Source organism: Dasypus novemcinctus, chromosome 2 (assembly GCF_030445035.2).
Source record: "Dasypus novemcinctus isolate mDasNov1 chromosome 2, mDasNov1.1.hap2, whole genome shotgun sequence".
In the NCBI taxonomy this organism is placed as follows: Eukaryota; Metazoa; Chordata; class Mammalia; order Cingulata; family Dasypodidae; genus Dasypus; species Dasypus novemcinctus.
This window is the reverse complement of record NC_080674.1, coordinates 154,853,136-154,879,901: the sequence shown is the minus strand read 5'-3', so window position 1 is coordinate 154,879,901 and position 26,766 is coordinate 154,853,136. Positions and strand designations below refer to the sequence as shown.

At 39.0% G+C, this 26,766-nt stretch overlaps 1 protein-coding gene across 1 annotated transcript in view; it reads left to right on the top strand.

The window, feature by feature from the left end:
* Nucleotides 1-308: 308 nt before the first annotated feature.
* The window catches only part of LARS1 (leucyl-tRNA synthetase 1), a 75,570-nt gene continuing 49,112 nt past the window's right edge, over nucleotides 309-26,766 (top strand). The window contains exons 1-5 of the mRNA XM_058280294.1: nucleotides 309-580; nucleotides 12,847-12,965; nucleotides 16,619-16,706; nucleotides 17,104-17,184; nucleotides 19,288-19,422. Coding sequence (XP_058136277.1) covers nucleotides 575-580; nucleotides 12,847-12,965; nucleotides 16,619-16,706; nucleotides 17,104-17,184; nucleotides 19,288-19,422 — 429 coding nt within the window. The 5' untranslated portion in view covers nucleotides 309-574. The remainder of the gene's footprint in view (nucleotides 581-12,846; nucleotides 12,966-16,618; nucleotides 16,707-17,103; nucleotides 17,185-19,287; nucleotides 19,423-26,766) is intronic.

The window sequence follows — 26,766 nt, the reverse complement described above, 5'->3', positions numbered from 1 at the left end:
AAATGAACATTGTTAATTAGTGGTTATAAAATGTCTAAATGCTGGAATATTAAATGCCACCGACAATAATATATATCCGTGAGGAGCGGCAAGCCATAATTAGAACCTCAGTCGCTGAAGAGTAATAAACTCCACCCACCCTAACAGACACGCAGCCTTACGGGGTGAAAAGGTTGAAGCCCTGGGAAGTACATCCTTGCCAGGGCGAGTGGTTCTTCTGCACTGCATCATGGACTTTGTAGTTCAACACGCCCAGAGCGTCACTACCGGTGTCAGCTTTGAGTCGGATTTTAGGGCCTACTTCCGGTAGCCCGCTGACCTCTGGGAATTATAGTCATTAGACGCCTGTTGGACGTGGGCTGTCGTAGTCTTGGAACTACAATTCCCGGTGGGCTACACGCTGCACTCGCTGTCGTTAGCCGTGAGCCGGGAGATTGCCTCAGCTGGCCCAAGTGTGTGCTTTAGTGTTGCGAGCATCTGGTTGCACTGAGAGGGAGGGGAAAGATTGTAATCACTTCTTTGAAGGGGTTCGCCGAGTCACTGTCGTGGGTTTGTAGATTCTCCAGGAGGTGCCATGGCGGTAAGTTTGGACGGGAAGAGAGGGTCCTAGAACCAGGGTGGTCTGCTCTACCTTTGCTTGAATCTAGCACCTCACCATGTGGTAGCTGCTGTCTGCCGGAAAAAAAAAATCCCTTTTTTGAAGGGCAGGCTAACCTATCCCCACTCCGACCCCCAGCTAATGCGGGCTGTCCTGGTGAATGTGCCTTTTCTAACTAGCTGTTGAGCCAGGAACTGTCTTTACAGACTACTTGCATGTCATCTGCCCTATTTCACTGGATTTTTTAAAAATCGTGGTGGATAGAGAGGAGCTTGTAACATTAATGTTTTCATTCAACAAAAATATCATTAAGCACTTCCCATAAAATAGGCAAAAATCGTTACTTTCATGGGGTTTACATGTGTGCTGTGTGTATGTGTGCATACTAAAATATATAGTAAAAAGTTGGGTATGTCATGTCCCGATGCGTGCTATGAAAAAAAAAAATGGAGCAAGAAGGGTGACCAGGGAGTGTGGGGTGGGAGTAAGGTTGCAGTTTTTAAAAGGGTGGTCAGGAATGACAAAGGAGATAAAAGAATAAGCCATGCATCTATATGGGGTAAGGAATTTCCAGGTAGAGGCAGTACTGTGAAATAAAAACAAGGAGTGTTGTGTGGCTCAAGGGCAGTGATCCAGGGGGGGATGATGTATATGTGTGTTTAGGCCATGTAAGGCTTTGTAGGGTGTTGATGTCACCTCTGAATGAGTCTGGATGCCTTTGGAATGTTTTGTATAGAGAAGTGACAAGGCCTGATTACTTTAAAATTATCCCTGTGGCTATTATGTTGAAAATAGACTAATGGTGGTGGGATGGAATTAATGGAGGTGGTGAGGAGTGGTTGGATTCTGGGTATATTCTGAAGGTGGGGCCAACAAAATTTGTCCATCTATTGGATGTTGATGGTTTGAAAAACTGGGTGGTGGAGCAGCATTTAATTGGGGTGTGTGTGAGGTCAGCAGTTTTTTATATGGACATGTTAAGTTTGAGGTGCCTATTAGACATTCCAGAAGGAGTGCTATATAAGTATTTAGATCTGTGAATCTGGAGATGAGAGGAAAGATGTGGTCATGGTCTAGAAGTGAATATTGATGGTATTTAAAACATACAGGACTGAATGAGATCACTAAGATTGGTATATATTGAGTGCACAGAGATGATACAGAAATTCTAGATCTGGGGACTGAGATGAGGAATACCCAGCAGAGGCAACTGAATAGTGGGAGAGGTGGAAGACCTGGAGAATTTGGTATCTTGGAAACTAGGTTTAAAAAAAGCATTTCAAGGAGAGGAGAGTGTCAGATGCTATTGGTATATCAAATTGAAGAATGAAGACCAAGAATTGACTATTATATTTAGGAACATGGAGGTCATTTGAACAGTTTCTGAGGAGTGTTGGGGGCAAATGCCTTAAGAAAGAATGGGAGGGAGCAGATGTAGCTCAAATGGTTGAACAGCTGCTTCCCATGTACGAGGTCAGGTTCCAAGTTCAATCCCTGATACCTCCTATAAAGAAACAAACAAGAGAAAGAATGGGGAGAATGGAATTGGAGATAAATTGTATGGACAACTTGAAGAATTCTGCTATAAAGGAGAGCAGAGGAATGGGGCCGATTAGATGAAGGGCAAAAGAGACTTAAAAAAATATATAATAGGGGAAATTACACAATGCTCTTGAGAATTATCCAGTAGAAATGGAAAATTGATGCAGAAGAGAGAGAGGACAGTTGCTGAAAGGATGTTCCTGTGTAGAGTAGAAGGTATGGGATCTAGTGTACTGGTGGAAGGGGTAAATAGGACCCCAGGCTGCTCATCTATAGTAACAGGTGCAGTGGCAGAGTATATAGATACAAATGCATGTGAGTAGGTAGATGTGATGAAGGAATTTGTGCAAGTTACTTCTGTTTTCTCAGTGATACAGATACCAAGGTTATCAGCTAAGTATAAGGATTGGAGAGGTCTTGGAGGTTTGAAGAGAAGAGAAAGTATAAACAATTGTTTGTCTTAATAGAACATTCTGTAGCAATGGAAATGTTCTGTATGGGCACTGTCTAAATTAGTAGCCACTAACCATATGTTATTTTTTTTTTTTTTACCAAAGACAATTCTTTATTGTATTTGTCATGGACATTTGCATGAGTACATCAATTTCAGGAGAAATTGGAATTTAAGTGTTTCTTGCTTAAAGACCTCAGTTCTGTCTCAAAATTACTTACAACTGAAATATATTTACCTTTAAAAATACATTTTTTTAAAAACTCATATTTCAGAAGCTCTTTGGCAGTCTGGCAAGAACAATGACAGAGTCTAATGGGTGATACTAAACATGCCTATCCCAGAAAGTTTCAAACTTTTCTTGGCTGTGTTGGTAAAAATGGCCGCCAGGTACTCAGTACAAGTGGAGGATGTTCCAGCCACAGTGGTTTAGATGGTTAACGACGGTGTGTAATTTCTCATGGTCCAAATGGATGGTGGAATTCTGCCCCTGTCACAGACAGGTGACCAGCCTGAGGATATAGCCTCTTATCTTTTGGGCTGAGCGGCTGCTGCCAGTGGAATCTCTCTGCCTGACTGACCATTCTCCAGCACTCACTTCTCTGAGACCTTGTGGCAGACAGTATTGCTCCTAGCAGAGTCCTTGGTGAATCACATTGGGGACCCCCTTCAGAGTTGTAACCTTACACCTCATGATGGGATGCTGCAGTCTTCAAAATCCTGCAGTGAGTCTGTGACCCAACTCTCTCGGGTTTGCATGCGACCCACGGCGGGCCCGGGGAAGGGCGGCCCGGCCTTCAGGGACCCCAGGTTCCTGCAGCGGCCGCACAGGGGGATGCACACTCCTCCCTGCGAATCAACCTCTGCGGGAGCATCGCTCCAGAAATGAGAAAGGCGCTTGTCCCTTAGTTCCCTTTACTGCCCCACATACGAACACCCCTTACCCCCATGACGACAACTGCGGAAAGCCGTATGTTATTGTTATTATTATTTTAAAGATTTATTTATTTATTTTTCTCCCCTTCCCCCCCACTCCGGTTGTCTGTTCTCTGTGTCTATTTGCTGCGTCTTCTTTGCCCGCTTCTGTTGTTGTCAGTGGCACGGGAATCTGTGTTTCTTTTTGTTGCATCAACTTGTTGTGTCAGTTCTCCATGTGTGCGGTGACATTCTTGGGCAGGCTGCACTTTCTTTCGCGCTGGGCGGCTCTCCTTACGGGGCACACTCCTTGCGCGTGAGGCTCTCCTACGTGGGGGACACCCCAGCGTGGCGGAGGATACCCCAGCGTGGCATGGCACTCCTTGCGTGCATCAGCACTGCACATGGGCCAGCTGCACATGGGTCAAGGAGGCCCGGGGTTTGAACCAGGAATCTCCCATATGGTAGACGGATGCCATAACCACTGGGCCAAGTCCGCTGCCCATATGTTATTATTGATGTTTGAAATGTGACTAGTACAACTGAAGGACTATTTAATTTTATTTAATTTGAATTAATTTAAAATTAAATAGCTACGTATGGCTGGTGGCTACCATATTGGACAGTGTGCACATTAAAGCTTGAGAGGCTCTGGGCTAGAAGGAATGACTTCATTTCTGAAATTAGTAGTATTAACTAAACATCACTTGAGATTAGTGCGCATGAATTTATTGAAACCAGTAAGCTATGGTGGTGTGTTTTTCTCCTGCCACTTTTAGCTGCCTGGATGAAGGAGCAGAGTGTTTGGAGGGTCTAAGTTTTGCCCAGCAATAATGAAGTAAGAGAGGGACAAAAGAGTGATTTCACTGATGGACCTTGGAATTTATGGGAGGGAAGTGAAGACACGAGGGTATAAGCATTAATGAAAAAGGGGCCAGGATTAATAGGTCCCAGTGGAGTAGAAGAATTTTCGTAGTTGGAATTCCAGAAGGATCATCTATGTGTATACAGAAAAGAGTGTGTGCAGCAGGCATTATTTCTCTATTTTATATCGAGGAGATCTCACCTTACAAAGTTAAATATCCTAAGTATCAAGTAGTATAATTTACTTTCCTAGAGTGAGTGACCCTTCAGTTTTCCAAAGACTTTTTTTGTGTGCAGAAAATAGCCCAGGACAGTGGAGAGAGCACTGAACTGTGGCTCAACAGTCACCTTGCTACATCTCTGGCACAACCATGGCTTACTGGTTTCAATAAATTCTGATTCTCGGTCCAGTGTTTTTTTCTGATGTTCCAAGTTGTACAGTGCCTCACCACCTCTCCCCACCACCCCTTGGGTGGTATCCTTTAGCCAATGTGTAATTTGCTAGTTCTTCTTATTTTGATTAATGTTAAAGGGAATAGGTTTTTCAGTTTGGGAAACCCTAATGCATTTCTTTTTCAAGTTGTATACAAGGAAACTGGTAATATTTCTTGTAAATACTGTTGTTTTACTTCAGTTTATTAATTTTTTGTTCTCTGAAAATAGTCGTTTTTCACATTGTGATGATACTAGGCTAACATTAAAGATAGTGCTATTGGAAGAATCCGATAAGAGTTCCCTTTAAGAAGAATATTGATTGCTTGTACCCTATGAGGCATTAAGTATTTTATGTAATTTTTCACTAGAACAACCCTATGAAAGTAGGTGCTATTATTATCACCTATTTTACTGATGTGGAAAATTAGGTATCAGATCTAATAAGAATAGAAGCAGAATTTAAACCTATTGGTCCTACTCTGGAGCCCATTCTCTTAATCATTGGGCTATTCCCAATTGTAAACTAATTGGGAAATTTCTTTTGCTAGCACCCTCTCATAAGGAAAGTCTTCCAATTCCTTCCAGAGGAAAACTTTACTAGTAGGAAAATGTGTAAAACACAGTGAACATAGAATATCGTGGATGCAAAATTATTCTTTTGTTTTATAAATGACTTGTGAAGAACAAATACTATTATTTTTTCATATTGGAAGAGTATTTATTTTATTGAACCTTTCAGAGTTTTAATCCCTTTTAGTTACAGATCATAAACTTTCAGAGTGTGTTTGGGAATGTGATGGAATAAAAATAATACCTAACTTTAAAAATTAATTTTTTAATTTTTATTTGGGAAATTTAAATAGCAAACAAAAGAGAGATGAAGGTTTTATGTCACCCAAGTTCAAAAATTATTATAGCAACTCATGGTCTTTTTTTTTTTTTTTTTAGGAGGTACTGGGGATTGAACCCAGGACCTTGTATATGGGAAGCAGGCACTAAACCACTGAGCAACACACACTTCTCAATGATAGTTGGTTCCTTTGTTTTTGTTTGTTTGCTTGTTTTGTTTTTATGAGGTGCCAGAGATCAAACCCAGGACTTCTGCATAGAAAGCAGGCGCTCATCTGCTACATCCACTCCCCTTTTATGGTCAATCTTGTTTCATATATACCCCTACCCCCACCCCGAATTCATTCATTTTATCCATACGCACTTTAGTAAGATATTTTGTAGTGGTAAGTTCTCTTAAAACATAAACATAGTGTCATTTCATACCTAATAAGCACATAATGTCTAGTCTCTTTGTGATAATGGTTAACAATGAGCACTTACCTTGGGCCTGGCACTATGCTAAGCCTTTCATGTGCATTATCCCCCTTATTCCTCATAATCATGATATGAGATAGTTTTAATTATTATCTCCATTTTATTGATAGAGAAATGGAAGCTTAGAGAGTTTAAGGAACTTGTCTAGGGTTCTAAAGCTAGTAAGTGGTTGAGGCAGGATATGAGCAGGGTACCAGGAAAAAGCAGAAAAGGAGTCAGAAGATGAAGATTTTTGTCTAAACTCTACCATTTGCTATCTTGACGATCACTGAGTTTCAAATTCATCATCTTTGAAATGATAATCTTTGCTCTGCCTGCTTCGTAAGGTTAAGATCAAATAAGTTAATGTTCATAAAAGTATTTTAAGAACTACAGACCTCTATGAATATATCAAAAGATTTCTTATCTAGTTCAGTAGTTCTCTGCTGGGGCCAAATCCTGCCCCTAGGCCAGTTCGCAATGTTTGAAGACATTTTTATCATCACTGCTAGGGGAAGTGCTGTTGGCCTCTAGTGGATGGAGGCCAGAGTTGCTGCTAAACATCCTACAATGCATAGGACAGTCCCCAAATACAAAGAATTATTCAGCCAAAAATGGCAATTGTGCCAAAGTTTAGGAACTCTGGTCCAGTTAAATAACCTTTTAAAACAAATGAAGAATTGAGGCTCAGATTGATCAAGTGACTTACTTAAGGTTATACAACAAGTTGGTACTGGGGCCAATATCATATTTAATTACAATTGACCTTTGAGGTTTTGAGGAACAAGTTTTTCTGAGAAGCAGAAACCTTAAAGAAGACTTTATGTATTTAGCATGTTCAGTAAAAATGAAAAGAAACACAGTTCTAAGTAATCCATGAAGACTTTTGTTTTCTCTTTTTTAAGGAGGTACCAGGGATTGAACCTGAGATCTCATACATGGGAAGCAGGCTGTCAACCACTGAGCTACACCTGCTCCCCACTCCCCCCTTTTTTTTTCATATTCTGTTTTAAAAGTAAGTGACATGGTCATTTTTAACTAAAAAATATTTGTAATGCAACTTCTGTGGCTCTGGCCCTGTTCTTGATGCAGAGGTGACCATAAAAGATCTAAAAGTTCCTATCTATGAGGAGTTTACAGCCTCATTGTGTAAATGTCTTAGGAATTACTTGGTTGCACACAATGGAAATCAACTCAAGCTGGTTAAAGTAAAGAGGAATTTATTAATGTTATTGTGGAATATTATATGACCCATGACCCTAGAATAGGAGATACAATGAGGCTGTGTAAAGTTCTGAAACTGGAAAATTCAAAAATTGAGGCAGGTATTTGCTACCTCCCTCTGTCTTTTTGTAGTTAATAATTAACTTTGCTTCTCTCTGTACATCTGCTTTACTCTCTTGTTTTTCTCCCTAGACTGTCTTCTTTTGTTTTATCATTAGCCATCTGAGCACCAGAATATGATCTTACTGTGCAGGGGCCACTGCCAACTTATTCTTAACCTCTGTTTCTTCTGATTCTCAAAGATTTGTCTTAACTTTCAACACAGTTGCCTGTCTGCACCTGTTCCATTTGGCTCTGGTTAAGAAGGGTTTGGCTCATGACACATGGTAGCATGGCCTACTCTTTCATTTGGGCTGCTCTGTGAGTGCTTGTCTTACTGTCACTCAAATCCCTGAAACACTGCCCAATATTTTTTATTCTTCTCTTTATGTTTTCTTCCAGCTGTTTGATTTCAATTTTCCTGTCTTCTTGTTCACCGATTCTTTCTTTTGCCCATTCAAATCTGCTGTTGTATGCTTCTAGTGTATTTTTAATTTCTACTATGATGCCTTTCATCTCCATAATTTCTGTTATGTTTATTTTTATACTTTCAAATTCTTCTTTATGCTCACACATCATCTTTTTAATATCCTTTATCTCTTTGTGCATATTTTCTTTCATCCCTTGAATTGATTTAGATTCATTTGAACTACTTTTTTGATTAGTTTTTCCAAATTCTGTTTCCTCTTTAGTTTCGTTTTTTACTGAGCCATGTATTCCTGTTTCTTAGTATAGCTTGTAATTTTTTGATGATCTCTAGGCATCTGATTATCTTGATGAGATAACTCTGAAGGCCAGTTTCTCCCTCTTGTCTAGGTTTTATTGTTGATTGGCTGCCATTATATGCATGGTATTCCAACTCGCTGCTGTGAGAACTTTACAGTCTATGTCCCTAGTGGAAGGGAGGGATCCAGGCTGCTGCCTTACTTCCCAGGCTGTGTGGGACTGAGTGAGGGGGATGGAAGAGGATCAGTTGGTCAAGATGGGAGCTTCCTCCCTGATATTTTTCTCTTTTTTTGATTCAGTGTTTGTGGAGTCCTTCTCCAGTCTCTATTGCCCTCCAGAATTCTAAGCAAGTAGGATTTGTCCTGTTACTTACTGAACCTCTGGGGAGGTTTTTTAAGGGAATGTTGGATGTCACTACGTTGATGACATCGTCTCTTACCAAAACTTTGTCATCACTCCAAGTGGAAACTCTGTAATAATTTCCTATTCCCCGACTCCCAACCCACCCACTGTGAACCTTTTTTTCATTATCACCCTTCCAAGGAACCTTTCTAGGCACTTTTTCCTAATTCTCCTCCATGAAATTTTAGTAGCACAAATATAGTCTATATATGTTTATATACTATACATATAGCTGTATTTTATAAAAGGGCTTTATAAAAATAATGACTTTATTGACTATGCAAAAACAAGTTTTCAGCCTATTAAAGGTAGTATTGCCCCCATTGGAAATGCACAATTTAGACATAGAACAGTTAAATAACAGTGTAAGATAGTGTATCATTTGATTGCTAAAAGCAGTGATATGTAGTGCCTGGCATGAGAACACAAACAAGAGGGAGAGCTGGATGTTGTGGATTTCTCTAACTTGTATCAGTTTTCTTTGTTTTCAAAGTAATACATGTTCACTTAAAAATTCAGATAAGTGAAACAAAATTAAAATCATAAAGCCATCATAAACAATTTAGTTTTGAAATACTTTTAACTCTTACAGGAGAGTCAAAAAAACAAGAAGGAAAAAAACCCAAATCCTGGGAAGTGGTTGTGGCTTAAGTGATAAGGGCCTACCATACGGGATGACCCAGGTTTGATCCCTGGGGCCTTCTGGTGAAAAAGAAGAGAAAACATGACTGCATGGCAAGCCAAGTGCCCACGTGGTAAGCCAAGTGCCCACGTGGTGAGCCGAGTGTCCGTGTGGTGAGCTGAGTGCCCATGTGGGTGCCTACACAGTGAGCCGAGGGACCACATGGTGAGCTGAGTGCCCACATGAGGGCCTGCATGGTGAGCCAAGTGCTTGCAAGGTGAGCCAGTTGCCCACTAGTACTCGCGTGGTGAACCGAGTGCCCATGTGAGTGCCCACGTGAGTGCCCACGTGGCAAGCCGAGTGCCTGTCTGTGTGCCCACGTGGTAAGCCAGTACCCGTGCAAGTGAGTCACGCAAGATGATGACACAACGAAAGGGAAAGTCAAGGTGAAGTGCAGCTGAGACCAGGAACTGAGATGGTGCAATTGACAGGGAACCTCTCTCCACATCAGAGGTCCCCAGGATTGAATCCCGGTGAATCCTAGAGGAGAAAGATGAGAAGAGAAGACAAAAAGAGAAATAGGGGAAGCAGATTTGGCTCAACTGGTAGAGCATCTGCCTACCATATGGGAGGTCCAGGGTTCAAACCCAAGGCCTCCTGACCTATGTGGTGAGCTGACCCACACGCAGTGCTGATGTGCACAAAGTGTGCCATGCCACGCAGGAGTGTTCTCCAGGTAGGGGAGCCCCACACACAAGGAGTGCGTCCTGCATGGAGAGCCACCCCATGCAATAAAAGCACAGCCTGCCCAGGAGTGGTGCTGCACACACGGAGAGCTGACACAGCAAGATGATGCAACAAAAAGGGACACAGATTCCCAGTGCCGCTGATAAGAATGCAAGCAGACACAGAAGAACACACAGTGAATGGACACAGAAAGCAGACAGTGAGGGGGGAGGGGAAGAATGGAAACAAAACAAAACAAAAACAAAACCCAAATTCCATACACCTCAAGGGAATTTTAAATTTCTGTTACTGTGCTCTTTAGCTCTGTTTGGTTCCTTCTCATAATTTAAGCTTGTATCTAACCAGTGTTATGACAGAGCTTTCTTTGAATGCAAGGAGCTACTAAATAAACACTTTTCCCAGTCTTTGTAGCTTGATCTATGTAAGTGTTCCTTCAAAGCTTATCCATAGAATTAGTTTAGAAAATAACTCCAGGCCAAAATGTAGAGATCTCCCTAATGCTTGAGTGTACTTGGGCATGCACATGTGGCTCTAGGAATTCTCCCATTTACACAGATATAAACATCCCCTTTTCCCAAGGAACAGTTTCCTCACAGTTCAGAATACTACATTGTATGTGTGAAAAACAAAGGGGTCAATATTAGTGTTTATATTGCTACTCAGTACCAGAATTATTTATGATAGCTTTATGATTTTAATTTTCTTTGTTTTGCTTATCTGAATTTTCTGATTTTTAAGTGGCCATGTATTACTTTGAAAATAAAGAAAACTGATAAAAGTTGGAGAAACATTTTTATGTATGCACAACTTTCTTAAAAAGAAACGATTTGAGATGCTATGTTTCAGTGCCTACCAAATGGATGTGTAAGAATTAACAGAAGTAAGCAAATTAACAAAGAATTAACAAAATGTAAGCACCAAGAAGGCAGGGAACCTTATTCATTCCTTGCCCCCTAGATGGCTCCCTCCACTGTTTGTTTGTTGTTGTTTTTTTTAAAGATTTATTTATTTATTTCTCTCCCCTTCCCCCCCCCCACCCTGGTTGTCTGTTCTCTGTGTCTATTTGCTGCATATTCTTTGTTCGCTTCTGTTGTTGTCAGTGGCATGGGAATCTGTTTTTTTGTTGCGTCATCTTGTTCTGTCAGCTCTCTGAGTGGGAGGCACCGTTCCTGGGCAGGCTGCACTTTGTTTTGCTCTGGGCACCTCTCCTTACGGGGTGCACTCCTTGTGCGTGGGGCTCCCCTACGCGGGGGACACCTCTGCGTGGCACCGCACTCCTTGCACGCATCAGCACTGCGCATGGGCCAGCTCCACATGGGTCAAGGAGACCCGGGGTTTGAACCGTGGACCTCCCATGTGGTAGACGGACGCCCTAACCACTGGGCCAAGTCCGCCGCCTGTTTGTTGTTTTTGCTTTTTTTTTTGCTCATGGTTTGTGCTTATTGTCTGCTTTTTTTTTCCTTTTGTAATTTTTAAAATTTTTGCGTGTCTGTTTTTCTTTAGGAGGCACTGGGAATCAAACCCAGGGCCTCACGTGTGGGGGGTGGGCACTCAACTGCTTGAGCCATGTCTGCTCCCTGCTCATTTTTGGTTTTTGCTCATTGTATGCTCATTGTTTTAATTTCACATGAACAGTTTGTTAACCATTTTGGAAAGCCATTGTTCAACAGCTTCCTTGAAAAAGCACATGTGGATGATTAATTCTCCCCTGAACTTCCATACATTGGACCTCAGTCTTCTTTTGGGGGGAAGGGGAGATCATAGTTGCAGTTGGGTGAGCAGGTCCTTTGCCATCTTGTATTTTTCTGAGTATTCCTATATTTTATCTAAATATGAGTATTTGACAACAGTAGTACATTGTAACATCTCATTTTTAAAAAGTGTTAAAAACGTTTTACATATTTCAGTGATCCTTTAACCATTCCTTTGAGGTTTGAAGTTTTTTTTGTTTTTTTTTTTTATTTAATTCCCCTCCCCTCCCCCGGTTGTCTGTTTTCTGTGTCTTTTTGCTGCGTCTTGTTTCTTTGTCCGCTTCTGTTGTCCTCAGCGGCACGGGAAGTGTGGGCGGCGCCATTCCTCGGCAGGCTGCTCCCTCCTTCGCGCTGGGCGGCTCTCCTTATGGGTGCACTCCTTGCGCGTGGGGCTCCCCTACGCGGGGGACACCCCTGTGCGGCACGGCACTCCTTGCGCGCATCAGCACTGCGCATGGGCCAGCTCCACACGGGTCAAGGAGGCCCGGGGCTTGAACCGCGGACCTCCCATGTGGTAGACGGACGCCCTAACCACTGGGCCAAAGTCCGTTTCCCGAGGTTTGAAGTTTGATAATCCTAATTTTTAATCTTACTTATTTAAACTTCAAGATAACCATGGAAGGGAAGCAGACTTGGCCCAGTGGTTAGGGCATCCATCTACCACATGGGAGGTCCGTGGTTCAAACCCCGGGCCTCCTTGACCCGTGTGCAACTGGTGCATGCGCAGTGCTGATGCGCGCAAGGAGTGCCCTGCCACTCAGGGGTGTCCCCTGTGTAGGGGAGCTCCACGCACAAGGAGTGTGCCCATAGGGAGAGCCACCCAGCACGAAAGAAAGTGCAGCCTGCCCAGGAATGGTGCCACACACACGGAGAACTGACACAGCAAGATGACGCAACAAAAAAAAGAAAGCAGATTCCCATGCTGCTGACAACAACAGAAGCGGACAAAGAACACACAGCAAAATGGACACAGAGAACAGACAACTGGGGCAGGGTGGGGAAGGGGAGAGAAATAAAATAAATCTTAAAAAAAAAAAAAGATAACCATGGAAAAATTGATCTGTCAGTGATTAGCTCTGTTCTTTGTGAACCTAATTCTTTTTTTTTCTTTTTTTTAAAGCAAACCCACTGAAATGGGTTATTCTATCTCTTTTGTGTCCTATAGGAAAGAAAAGGAACAGCCAAAGTGGACTTTTTGAAGAAAATTGAAAAAGAAATCCAACAGAAATGGGATACCGAGAAGGTGTTTGAGGTCAATGCATGTGATTTAGAGAAGCGGAGCAGGTGAGAAATCGGTTGTGAAGTTCTTCACATCGTGTTTCTAAAACCACTGACATTATAATAACCAAAAGAATAGAGAGTACTGTGAAAAGGATAAGGCAGGTCGTATTTATATTGTTTGAATTAGGGGTTAAGGAGGTGACTTCTGTACTCTGCATTTCAAATTAGAATTTTTTTTCCTATGGAATTTTTAAAGGAATTTTGCCTATACAAAGGTGCATGTGGTTTTTTTAAAACTAGCATTTTTCATATGTATGGGTTTTAGGGAGCTGATATGGCTCAGTGGTTGAGTGCGAGCTTCTCATATACAAGGTCCCAGGTTTTATCTCTGGCTACAGAACCTCAAAAAAAAAAAAAATACTATCACATATAAGGATTTTATATATAATAGAGAATGTTTTAAAGTTTTATTGTTGCTGCCTGATAAAAGGAAATTATTCTATTAGAGAGGCGCATATTATAGTGATAATTATCTCCAGAGACACAAAATATTAATTTTAAGGATTTCTGTATTGAAGAGCTATTTCATAAATTCTGTACTGCCTTGATGCTGACAGATCAGTGATTGTAAGACAAACATTAGATAATAACAGCTTTTATTGGAGAAAAACAAAATACTACCACAATAAATATATACATCAACTATAAGGTGCATCCCAATTTCAGATATGCTGAAATGTAGAAAAATGTGCTTCTTAGAATTCAGGAAATATAGTAATAACAATAATGATTATAATAGCAGCTTATATTGAACACTTGCTATGTGGAGGAAATATGCCAAGTTTTTACATGCGTATTCAAATTTTATTTTCTTAGTATCCTTAATGTTAGTGATATCCCTATTTTATAAATGAAGATGCAGAGGTACAGAGAGGCCAAGTATCCAGCTCAGCATTGCAAACCTAGGAATTGACAGGGCCTGGGCTCATTTCAGAGTTTTCTTTCCTTATTTTTTTTTTTCCCCAAAGATTTTATTTCTTCCTTCCTGCCCCCCCCATTGTTTGTACTCACTCTCTGCTATCTGTGTTTGTTAGTTGTGTGCTCTCTGTATCTGCTTGTTTCTTTTTTTAGGAGGCACCAGGAACCAAACCTGGGACCTCCCATGTGGGAGGTAGGTGCCTAATTGCATGAGCCACATCTGGTCCCTACTTGTTGTGTCTCTTGTTGTGTTTCCTTGTTGTGTCATCTCATTGCATCATCTTGTTGTGTCAGCTCACCGTGCCAGCTTGTCACGCCAGCCCATTGTGTCAGCTCTTTGTCTTGCTTGTCTTTAGGAGGCATGGGGAACTAAACCTGGGACCTCTCATGTGGTAGGCACGTGCCCAGCTGCTTGAACCACATCCACTTCCCAATTTTTTACTTTTTTATTTTTAAAAAAGCTTTAGATTACATAAATATTACATAAAAAATATAGGGGATTCTGATATGCCCCACCTGCTCCCCCTCCCACATTTTCCCACATTAACACCATCCTTCATGAAGGTAGTACATTCGTTACAATTGATGAAGACATATTAAAGCGTTGCTTCTAACCAAATTGTGGACTATAGTTTACATTATAGTTTACGTTCTATCCTGCACACTTTTGTAGGTTATGAGAAAATATTTAATGGCCTGTATTGTCATTGCATTGTCATACTAGACAATTCCAATGTCCTGAAAATACCCCACCTTACACCTATTCTTCCCTTTACCTCCCTTCAAAACCTCTGGTGACCACTGCCTTTATATCAATGGTAAAAGTTCGACCAGTGTAGTGATGCCCACTCATTTTTTTTTTTGTTTTTTTTTGGTAAAGATTTATTTCTCTCTCTTACCTCCCCCTCCCCCCCCCCCCCCCCCCAGTTTTCTGCTTCCTGTGTTCATTCACTGTGTGTTGTTCTGTGTCCACTTGGATTGTCAGTGGCACGGGGAATCTGTGTCTCTTTTTGTTGTGTCATCTTGCTGCATCAGCTCTCCGTGCATGCAGTGCCATTCCTGGGCAGGCTGCACTTTGTTTGTGCTGGGCAGCTCTCTTTATGGGGCACACTCCTTGAACATGGGGCTCCCCTACACGGGGACACCCCTGCATGGCAGGGCACTCCTTGCGCGCATCAGCATTGCACGTGGGCCAGCTCCACACGGATCAAGGAAGCCTCGCGTTTGAACCACAGACCTCCCATGTGGTAGACGGACGCCCTATCCATTGGGTCAAATCCGCTTCCCCCCACTCTGTTTCTAATTGAGAGGGGGTTGAGGTCCCATAGGGCACATGTATGGAACTATCTTGCTTGCAGTTGCAGACACACTCTGTTCCTTGGGAAGGGCGTTGTCCATTATCATCTCCTTGTTAGTTGTCCTGGGTGAATCCAATGAACTAGATAGTAGATGTTGCAACTCTGCTGAGATTCAGGGCTCAACTGGCACATGGACAGACCAAAGATTTAAGTCTCTGGGATATATATTTAACTAATGCTAATTATAAGTTCAAATAAAAGGAGCAGAAGAGCCATGTGTAGGAAAACTATAAATGAGTCTAATTCTGTTACACAGGGGAATATAGATTCCAGAATAAGAACCACTGGCAGGGCAGTGAATGCCTGAGCTTGTCTGTCCTGCTTATAGTGTCCAGATGTCTCTAGAGCAGGAATTTCTGATTCCAAAGTCCATCCCCCTTGCTACTAAACTAATGAAAAAAAAATTCTAAAGAAAAATAATTTGCTGTACTACAAAGTATCTGGTGTAAAACTATGATTTGAAGCTTCTATTTGGATCTAGAATTTTGGTCAACTTTAAGGTAATTTAAAGGAACCAAAGGTGAACTGAAAAGAATTCAGTGCAAAAGAATGGATTATGGCTATATGCAAGAAGCTTGAAGAAACAAATACAACATTGAGTGAAAAAACATATTTCAGAGTTCTATTAACATATGAAGCATACCATTTCTTAATAAAGCTTAAAGTGAGGGACACTAAATTATGTATTGTTTAAACATGTGCAAACTATTACAAAAGCAAGGAAATGATAAATGCATATTTAAGGATGGTGGTTTGTTTTTGAGTGAGTGGAGAAGAACACAGGTAGCTTCAATGTGATCATCAGTTGTATAGTCTATTACAGGTGTTCATTTGATTTTATTTCGTAACTTATATATATGTGTTAATTATACATGATTCATAAAGAGAAAAGAGTATAGCATAATTATGCAGTTGTAATTAAGGTGTTTTGTTAAGTGAATTTACTGCATACCATATAATATTGAGGATGTTTTATTTTATCTGAGTGGCTTTGATTACACTATATATTTTAATGAAAATAAATCTCATTTAATTTGTAAAGTATTAAATTGATCCAGATTCCTAAGCATATCTGGTTATTAAAAAATTTATTTAGTATATTATTTTTACTCAAGTATTTTAGTCAAACCACCAATATTTGCTATAATGATATTTATTTAATAGACACCTACAAAAAGTCTTGTTCTTTCTAAAATAAAACTAAGTTTTGATTTTAGAGAACTTTTAATTTCTGGATTTATAAATTTAATTTAAAATGTCTTTTAGATAGCTACAACTTAAACGACTTATATCAGGCATCCTTTCTACCCTACCCTCTTATTGTAAAAGAAACTTAAAAATTATTATCTGTACTTTCTTTTTCACATGCTTGTTTTGCAGCAAGGGCAAGTACTTTGTAACCTTTCCATATCCATATATGAATGGACGCCTTCATTTGGGACACACGTTTTCTTTATCCAAATGTGAGGTAAAGCTTCCTCTGTGTTGAAGATAAGGGGATAGAGGGTCTTTATTATTAAATACTGTTTTCAATAAAGTGGCATTTATAGAATTTATAGGGGACCTTAGAATTCCTTAATTATAAATGTAACTTTTATATTTAATTAAATAAATTTTTATATTTAAGTTTCATATGCTATGTGTGTATATGTGTGCAGGGGTCTGGGTTTGTTCATATGTAATTCCTAGGTGGGTAAAAAGACAGAAAAAAAGAATAGTGAACTAGTATTTTGGTATAACTAAAATCTAACTGGTATTCTAAACAAAGATATGAAGAGGAATGTTAAACTGATGTTCTTTGTGAGAAGTCAACCTTTTCTATTCATCTAGTATTTTGTAATTTGAATTTTATTTTCTTTCTGTAGTTTGCAGTAGGTTACCAGACATTGAAAGGAAAAAGGTGTCTGTTTCCCTTTGGCTTACACTGCACTGGCATGCCTATTAAGGTAAGATTGCTTATGGGATTGGTTTCTACACTTGTTAGCTTAGAGTAAATTGAATAATATCCAATTCAAGACCTTGAAATAGGATTTTCAAATACTGTTATTATATTAAAGTATTTTGTAAAGTGAATGGAATTTATTATAGTGAAAATTAATAAAAAACATTTCAAGAAGTACTTAAATAAAGGGCACACATTAAGGTCTAAGTGATTTCTAAGTAATTTTAATGTCTTTTTTTTCTTTTAATATTTTTTATTTTTTAAAAGATAGATTACATTTAATGTCTTTTGATTACATATTTATGTCTCTGTTTGAATTGAATAATAACTACTAAGTAAAATGCACAATATTTTGTCCATATATAGAATGTTGACATAAGGTAATAAACAGTTGTAGTATCATATTTTGAACATTTTTGTAAATGTCTTTTTCTGCCATAAATTTATGTTAGAAATAATTTTCAATCAAGAATGGGTAAGAAAATAGAGTTGAAGGGATTCCCTAAATGTAATAAGATTAGGAAATAGGAGGTTTAAACTCCCATTTCTTTTTATTCTCCAATTTTTTTATTTTGGAAAATGTCAAATTTACAGAAAAGGTAAAAGAATAGTACAGTGAACACCCATATACCCTTTATCTATAATTACCGAACGTTAATATTTACCACATTTGCTTTGGTTCTGACTTTTAATGCGAACACACACACACACACACAAGCTTTCCTATTTCTTCTATAGTCCCTTTGAAATTAAGGTGCAGACATCATGATATGCAGACATGCCACCCCTAAATACTTCAGCATGTGTCTCCAGAGATGGAGACAGGTTTCTTTATAATATAATCATGCCCCATTATCCCCTTGAAGAAATTTAATATTCATGTAATATTATCATCTTTATATAATCTATATTCATATTTCTCCAGTTGTCCCCAAATGTCTTTTATAGCACTTTTTTACTTTTAATTTTAATTTTGTGGATCATGCATTGCATATAGTTATCGATTCGCTTTAGTATCTTTTAGTTGTTTGTTATGACATTGACATTTTTTGAAGAGTCTAGGCCACTTATTTTGTAGAATGTCCCATAACTGAATTTTCTGATTCCTTCTTCATGATTGAATTTGGGTTAAACATTTTGACAAGAATATTACATTGATAAAGTATAAACTTCCTGTTGTATCACATTAAAAGGTATATAATAGCAGTTTGTCCTGTTATGGTGACATTGAGTTTGATCACTTGGTTTAGATGATACCTGCCAGCTTTCTTCATTCTAAGGGTACTATTTTCCCTTTGTTATTTAAAAGTTATCTGTGAGATGATACTTTGAAAGTGGAGAATATCCTGATACCCAGTAGCCCAATGATTTTAGAATCATCCTTTGGTGATTCTTGCCTGTTTCAATTATTGTACTGGTACATTTCTAATTCTGTTTTTCTTTCTTTATATAGTAACAGAACTTTTTCTGTACAGAGAGCCCCACCTCCTCTTTAGAATTCATAATTGCATTTTTCTTATAACTCTGACACTGTCTGCTTGGTGTCCTCTTTGTTTTTGACAGTGAACTTTTGGTATAATTGGGAAGAGCTAGAGTGGAAAGCCCAGATACATGTCTTAGTTCTTCAGTTTACTAGCTTTATAATGGATAAATCACTTTATCTCACAGTGTCTTTTTTCTAATTTAATAACTGTCCTATTTACCAAGCAGGTTTTGATAATAACTAATAAAGTGTTTGTGATAGTAATCTCTAAATTGAAAAACAGTTATTAATGTTAATATTCAAAATGATAAAAGCGATGTCTTTATATTTTTGTTCTTCTGTTGTCTAGCATATAGTATACTATGTTGTGTTCTCTGGGTGGTGAATAAATACTTCCTGAGTAAATGAGGTAAAATACTAATTTGTAAATTAGCAAATTTTGAGATACATTATTTGTGTCATTTGAGTTTTCTATAATGATCAGATATGTATAGAAGTATTCAAAAAAACTTGAAGAGTCTATTTTAGTTGACCATAGAAACAATAACAACATAGAAACAAAACAAACTCAAATGGCTTCAACCTTGAATTTCAAACTTCATTATCTCTAATGTTTTATTATAGGCGTGTGCTGATAAGTTGAAACGAGAAATGGAGCTGTATGGTTGTCCTCCTGAATTTCCAGATGAAGAGGAAGAAGAAGAAATCAATGTTAAAACAGAAGATAAAATGATTAAAGATAAAGCTAAAGGAAAAAAGGTTTGGTGGTTGTTAATATGTATGTTGGCAAAAGTTTTATGTCTGTTTTTGGCTGATTTACATGTGTATTTTCAACACTAGCACAGTGCCTGGCACATAACAGGCATTCTGTGCTTTTTTTTTTTTTGGGGTACCAAATTACTTTATTTGAAGAAATGGTACCAATGAAAGAACAGGTGGATGTTGATAAAATTTATAGAAAAGGTAAACCCAACATACATGCGCTACCCTGTGGCTATGGGGAAGCCGACATAAAATTTAGCTCTCATCATCACTGCTTCCCAGAGTGTGCTTGTCAAAGAGATACTCTGCCAAGCCAGAATCTGGGGCCCCCATCTTGCACAAGTTGGTTACAGTTATTTGATGGGTGTTACCTGCTTATTCAGGTAATGGGTCTCAGTGAAGTCACACAAGTGGAGGTCGTTTTTGTCAGTGGCCAGTTTGTACAGTTCCAGTAGTGACTGATTCACCCTTTTTTCCAAGTATAATGCACACTGCATTGCGTTCAGCCTGCACCCCAATCGTCTTGTTCTGGTTTCTTGATATCATAAAGGAAGATTCTACTGCCTTGTTGGTTCTGCAGCTTCATTAGTTTCTCAGCATGTTCCCTCTCCTCATAAGATTGGTGAAGAAAATATTTGTCAAATTCTTCAAAGCCACATCATCACAGTCAAAGTAGTAAAACATCAACAGGTAGACGTAAGCGGCATAGAGCTCCAGGTTGATCTGGCAGTTGATGGCGGCCTCCGAGTCCTGGTTGTAGTTCTGGTGCACCTGCGTCAGGCATGTGGTTGTCATGCGGGTGGCTGTGGAGCAGTGGCGGTGGCTGCGCGACATTAGAATGACACTAGAAGGATGGTGGAAGACAGCTGGGGGTGGCTGGCTGAGATGGGCGAGCACCAGGTTCCATTCAAGTGCTGTTGAAGCAGGAAACCATGGCGACTCTTGGTGAAGACGTCTGTACTTTTTTAAAAAGCAGTTTTATTGAGATATATTCACACACCATACAAAATTCTGTACTTTTTATGTTTTTAGTTGCTTTTCTTTTTTTTTTTTCCTGTTCTTTTAAGAAGAACCAAACCAAAAAATTAAATTTCTGCTTTTTTTATTGCCTTTTTTTTCCTTTTTCCTTTTTATAATTATCTTTGAAATGATTTTTTTCCCCCTGATCTTCTTCTTGTGGAGGTGGCGACCTTCAGGATGCTGGCTTTCTGGTGGGTCTCACTTCTCGCACTTTGCCTTGCCAAGCACTGTTTATATCGATACCCACCATGTGCCACTGCAGCAGCAGCTTATCTTCTTACCAAACTAGGTGTAGGTGCTTTTATTTTCAGAAGTGGGAATTTTCTTTTTCATTCCAAACTTGGTATTCAAATTTTTTTCCTGTTAATTTTTTTCTCCTAGTGTTTCTATGTATTTGCAGCATTAGTTCAGTGTGCCATGTTGTTCATCTTATACTAAATGGGATTTTTAATATCTGAATTTTCATACTAGGCAGATTTGCCTGTGTGTAAAGATGCTTTCCTTATATTAACAATAGCCCATCTACAGACCAGTGTTTCAGATTATTTTTAATGTGCAGTTAAACCATATCACCTACACATATATATTCTCTATTCATCTCTATTCCTCAGCAGAGAGAGAGAGAGAGGTACAATTTAAACAGTTTGGAGGACTACACTTAATTTTTTTTTTCCAGGAAGTAATTGAATTTATTTTTGTGTGTGTGGTTTTTTAATATACTTTTCATTTTTTAAGAATATACTTAGATTACGTAAACGTTATTACACATAATTTTGAATTTACATACTGACATTGAACCCTAATTTGTACGTAAGGTATGGCAAATGATTGCTCTCAGTTTCTCTTGAGACTCCTTGACTACAGTTTTACATCTGAACTCATTGAAAAGGGAACTAAGACAGTGCATTTCACTGAAGTATTTTTATCCCTTTACCTTGAAATAATTTTTGACTTAACAGAAGAGTTACAAAATATGAGAGTTACTTTATAATCTGTACCTAGTTCCCCTTGTGTAACATCTTCTATAACCGTGGTACAATCATTAAAACTAAGAAGTTAACATTGGTACAATACTACTTATGAAACTGCAGACTTTATTTGGATTTTGCCGGTTTTTTCACAAATGTCCTTATTCTAGAGTTCCAAGGTCTGATCCAGGATTGTAATCCCACATCCCACATTGTATGTAGTTGTCATGTTGCTTTAGTCTTCTCTGATGTATAACAGTTCCTCTCTCTTTTGTTGTCTTCCTAACCTTGGCCCTTTGAAAGATTACTGGTTAGATTATTTCTAGAATGTCTATCAATTTGTGTGTGTCCAATGTTTTCTCATGATTAGATTAAAGTTACTGATTTTTGGGAAGCATACCAGAGAGGTGGTATATCCTTCTTAGTGTAGCATATCAGGAAGTATAGATGTTGATATGTTTTATTACTGCTGATATTAACCTTTTTTTTTTTTTTAAGATTTATTTTATTTATTTATTTCTCTCCCCTTCCCCCCCGCCCCGGTTCTCTGTTCTCTGTGTCTATTTGCTATGTCTTCTACTTTGTCCACTTCTGTTCTTTTCAGCAGCATGGGAATCTGTTTCTTTTTGTTGCATCATCCTGTTGTGTCAGCTCTCCATGTATGCGGCGCCATTCCTGGGCAGGCTGTACTTTCTTTTGCGCTGGGTGGCTCTCCTTACGGGGCGCACTCCTTGTGTGTGGGGATCCCCTACGCGGGGGACACCCCTGCATAGCAGAGCAGTCTTTGTGCATATCAGCACTGCGCATGGGCCAGCTGCACACTGGTCAAGGAGGCCCGGGGTTTGAACCGTGGACCTCCCATGTGGTAGACGGACGCCCTAACCACTGGGCCAAGTCCGCTTCCTGATGTTAACCTTGATCATTTGATTTAAGTGGTGTCTGCCAGTTTTTCCTCTATAAAGACTCTCTGTTTTCCATTGTAATTAATATATATTTTGGGAGAGATACTTCATGGCTATAGAAATCATATCCTGTTTCTTTTAAAATTTTTGCTCACTAATTTTATTAGTCATGAGTGGATTTTGCCTGCAACAGTGATTACTAAAGTTTTCTAACAGTGATTTTCCATTTCCCTCATTATGTCTACATTTATTATTTGGAATTCTTTTGAAAGAAAGAGTTGCCTTTCTTTCCCATTTATTCAATCTTTTAAAAAAACATCAGTGTGGATTCATAGATATGAATTTATTCTTTGAGTTATGATCCTATACTATCAAATATTTATGTGTGTATGTTTTATTTGTTTTGTTACTGCTGTTAAAATTGTCCTAACTGGCCATTGGGAGCTCCTTTAGGTTGGTTCCTGTGTCAGTTTGTCATGCTTCCATCATTTCCTTTATTTTCTTTCTTTTTTTTTTTTTTATAGTACTTTTTTACTTTCTCATGCCATAAGATGCCCAGGCTCATCTTGTATTTTCCCCATCTCAGTTGTGGAATCAACAACTTCTCCAAGAAGCTTTGGCTCCTTTTATTGGAGAAAAGTGTTTAGGAACAAAGATCTAAGTACTACGTATGCTCGTTGCTCCTAGGATGTCACTTCTAGCCCTCTCAGTCGAAAGAGCAAGGAAGTATATATATGCCCACTAACCCATGTATACATATTATCTCTCTCTCTCTCTCTCTATCTATATAAAAAATTCACATTAATACCTCCAGTTCTATTATAGCACCAGGGGCTCATACTAGTATTCTCCCTTTGCTTATTTGTGACTTTTCTCCAACAATGAGAAACCTCTCTCTCCTTATCTACAGTATTTATTTGTTCAGTCATAGTCTACTAGTAAAGTTGTTTTAGAATTACTGACCTATATCTCTGGGAGAAACACTTTAACCAACTAAAGCACAGTGTTTTTTGTCTTTAGTATCTAGTCTATACACTTTACCAATGTTACTTAAGTCAGCTCCTTTCTTCCCCACTCCTTCATTGTGGGTATGTTATATATTTATTATAAAGTTAGGTTTATTTGTCATAGTCTGCATTCAATCTTGGGTTCCTCTAATATCCTAGTTGATTTTTTTTTTTTTTTAAGATTTATTTTTTAAAATTTCTCTCCCCTTCCCCCCCAACCCCCATTGTCTGCTCTCTTGTGTCCATTCTTTGTGTGTTCTTCTGTGGCTGCTTGCATTCTCAGAGGCACTGGGAATCTGTGTCTCTTTTGGTGCGTCTTCTTGCTGTGTCAGCTCACCATGTGTGTGGCACCACTCCTAGGCAGGCTGCAATTTTTTCGCATGGGGCAGCTCTCCTTGTGGGGCGCACTCCTTGTGCATGGGGCTCTCCTATGTGGGGAGTGCCCCTGTGTGTCATGGCACTCCTTGCGCACAGCAGCACTGCACGTGGGCCAGCTTACACACAGGCCAGGAGGCCCTGAGTTCGAACTCTGGACCTCGTATATGGAAGGAGGCGGACACTCTTAACAATTGAGCCGCATCCGTTTCCCCTAGTTGATATTTTTTAAGTTTACATACTGTGAAATTCATTCTTTGTGGTGTATAGGTCTGTGGGTTTGGCATGCATGAAGTAAAGTTTTACCATAACAGTACTATACAGAACAATTCCATGCTCTTCAAATTCCCTTTTGCTACCTTTTTATTGATCAGCCTTTCTCCCTTTTTCCAAACTCTGCATTTAGTTGCCATTTTAAAGTTGTATATATTGGAAAAGATAGAAAATTTCTTGAGTAGCATATTCATAACCAAAAAAGATGTATGTTGGTATTGGAAGAAAAGTAAATAGAGAAGGTTTGGAACTGAGAGCTTATCTTTGTGACTGGTAGTTCTTTATAGTTTCACCCATCTAAGTTATCATTGATGTCAGAGGCCTGGTGAATATCCTGACTTCACAGTAAAATAGTCCATCTAATTCCAGCAGGGCTCTGACATAGTGATTTTTTGGAATTTAAAAAATTATCAAGTGTCTTATTCACTTAAAATTATTGTGGTCCTTGAATGTTATGCAGTGATCTTCATAAAACATTCGGATTAGAGGATGTGCTGGGGGGAATAATGCTATCATTTACAAAATCTTGATAATTTTTTTTCCCTTAACTAGTGATGCTCAGTCCTTTTTACCTTTCTAAATGATCTTTGTGAAGAGGGGTGTTGGGAACAAACCCAACAGATATTTAGGCCACACCCCTGATGCTAAACAGAATCTTTACCATGCAGGGAGAGGCATATGTGTTTTTACTTTTTATTTTTTTCTTATTTTTTCCTTCCCTTCCCCCTGCCCCACCCTGCTGCTTTTGTTGTCTGTGCCCATTTGCTGTGTGATCTTCTATATCTATTTCTCTTTTTGCTTCCTCTTCTTGTCTTTCTCCTCCAGGATTCACCGGGATTCAATCCTGGGAACCTCTGATGTGGAGAGAGGTTCTCTGTCAATTGTGCCACATCAGTTCCTGGTTTATGCTGTCTTCACCTTGACTGTCCCCTTCTTCTCTATTTTTTTTTTGTTGTTGCATCATCATCTTTGCATGACTCACTTGTATGGGTACTGGCTCACTGCATGGGCATTCAGCTTGCCGTGTGGGCACGTTTTCTCTTTTTCTTCTTCACCAGAAGGCCACGGGGATCAAACCCAGGTCCTCCCATATGGTAGGCGGAGGCCTTATCACTTGAGCCACATCTGCTTCCCGCATAAGTGTTTTTAAAAGTCTCTACCCCATTTACAATTGTAACAGAAAACAAACTATCTGGGAACAAATTTATGAAGAAAAGAACAAGATCTATGGGAAGACAGTTTTAAAATACTATTAAAGTACACAAGAAAATCTAAACAAATAGAAAGGCATACCATGTTCTAAACAAATAGGCATACCATGTTCTTATATATTGACATAAAAATGTAAATTCTCAAGTTAATCTATAAATTTAATGAAATCCCACAGAAACACCATCTGGATGTTTTTGAACTTGTCAGCTTTTTCTCAAGTTTCTATGGAAAAATAAACCAGCAGCAAGAGCCATAAAAAATTTTTTTTTTAAGATTTATTTATTTTTTATTTATTTCCTTCCCCTTCCCTGCCCCCCAACCCAGTTGTCTGCTCTCTGTGTCCATTCACTGTGTGTTCTTCTGTGTCTGCTTGCATTCTTGTCAGCAGTGCCAGGAATCTTTGTCTCTTTTTGTTGCATCATCTTGCTGCATCAGCTCTCTGTGTGTGTGGCCCCACTCCTGTGCAGGCTTCACTTTTTACGCGCGGGGCGGCTCTCCTTGCGCGTGGGGCACCCCTACACGGGGGATATCCCTGTGTGGCAGGGCGCATCTCGCACACATCAGCAGTGCGCATGGCCAGCTCATCACACGGGTCAGGAGGCCCTGAGTTTGATCCTTGGGCCTCCCATGTGGTAGGCAGACACCCTATCCATTGCGCCAAATCCTTAATCGCTTCCCCATAAAAATTTTGATATCTTAAAATAATGCGAGGAAATTAATCATAGCTTAAAAATATACTGTTAATGACATTCCATCTGAATAGACAGAACCAAAAAATGAATTCCAAAAATAGACCCAAATCCATTTGTGTGTTTAATAGAGTTGGCTTTTAAAATAAATAGGAAGAGGGAGATTATTCAATACATGTGATACAAATGGGTATTCATCTGAAAAAAGTGAACTTGGATCTTAATGTCACCTTCATACATCAACATAAATTTCTTAATGGTTGAGAGATGTAAAATTAAAAAGTGAAAACTGTTAAGTATTTGAAGAAATCATGGGAGAATATTTTTATAATCTTGTAATAGGGAAGACCATTTGAGTTTGACATAAAATTAGAGCTGTAAAAAAAATTGAAAAACCAGTACATTAATAATGAATTTCTACAAGATAAAAAGACAGGAACAATGGCAAAGAATAAAAACCTGGAAAAATATTTGCAACTCTTATCACAAAGGGCTGTTTTCCAAATGAAATCTATAAATCGCTAAGAGAAAAGACCAAAAACCTCTTCGAAAATTAGATGTGAAGAATAGGTCCCAGAAAGAAAAAACAAATTTAATCACAGAAAGATGATCTACCTTAGTAATACATGAGAAATGCTGAAATAAAATTATAATGAGATAATATTTTTTACTTGTGAGATTGACAAATAGCAAAAAGGAAGAAAATAGCGTTTTCAAGGGTCTGGAGAAGAAGGCATTCCCACATGTGGCTTGTGAAAGGGCAAACTGCAAATTTGGATATCTGTCAGCATTAAAAATATACATGTTAGAAATTTATCTTGTACAAGTGTGAAATTACAAGATTATTCATTGCAGTATTATTTGATGCAGCAGCAGATTAGAAGCAGTCTTACAT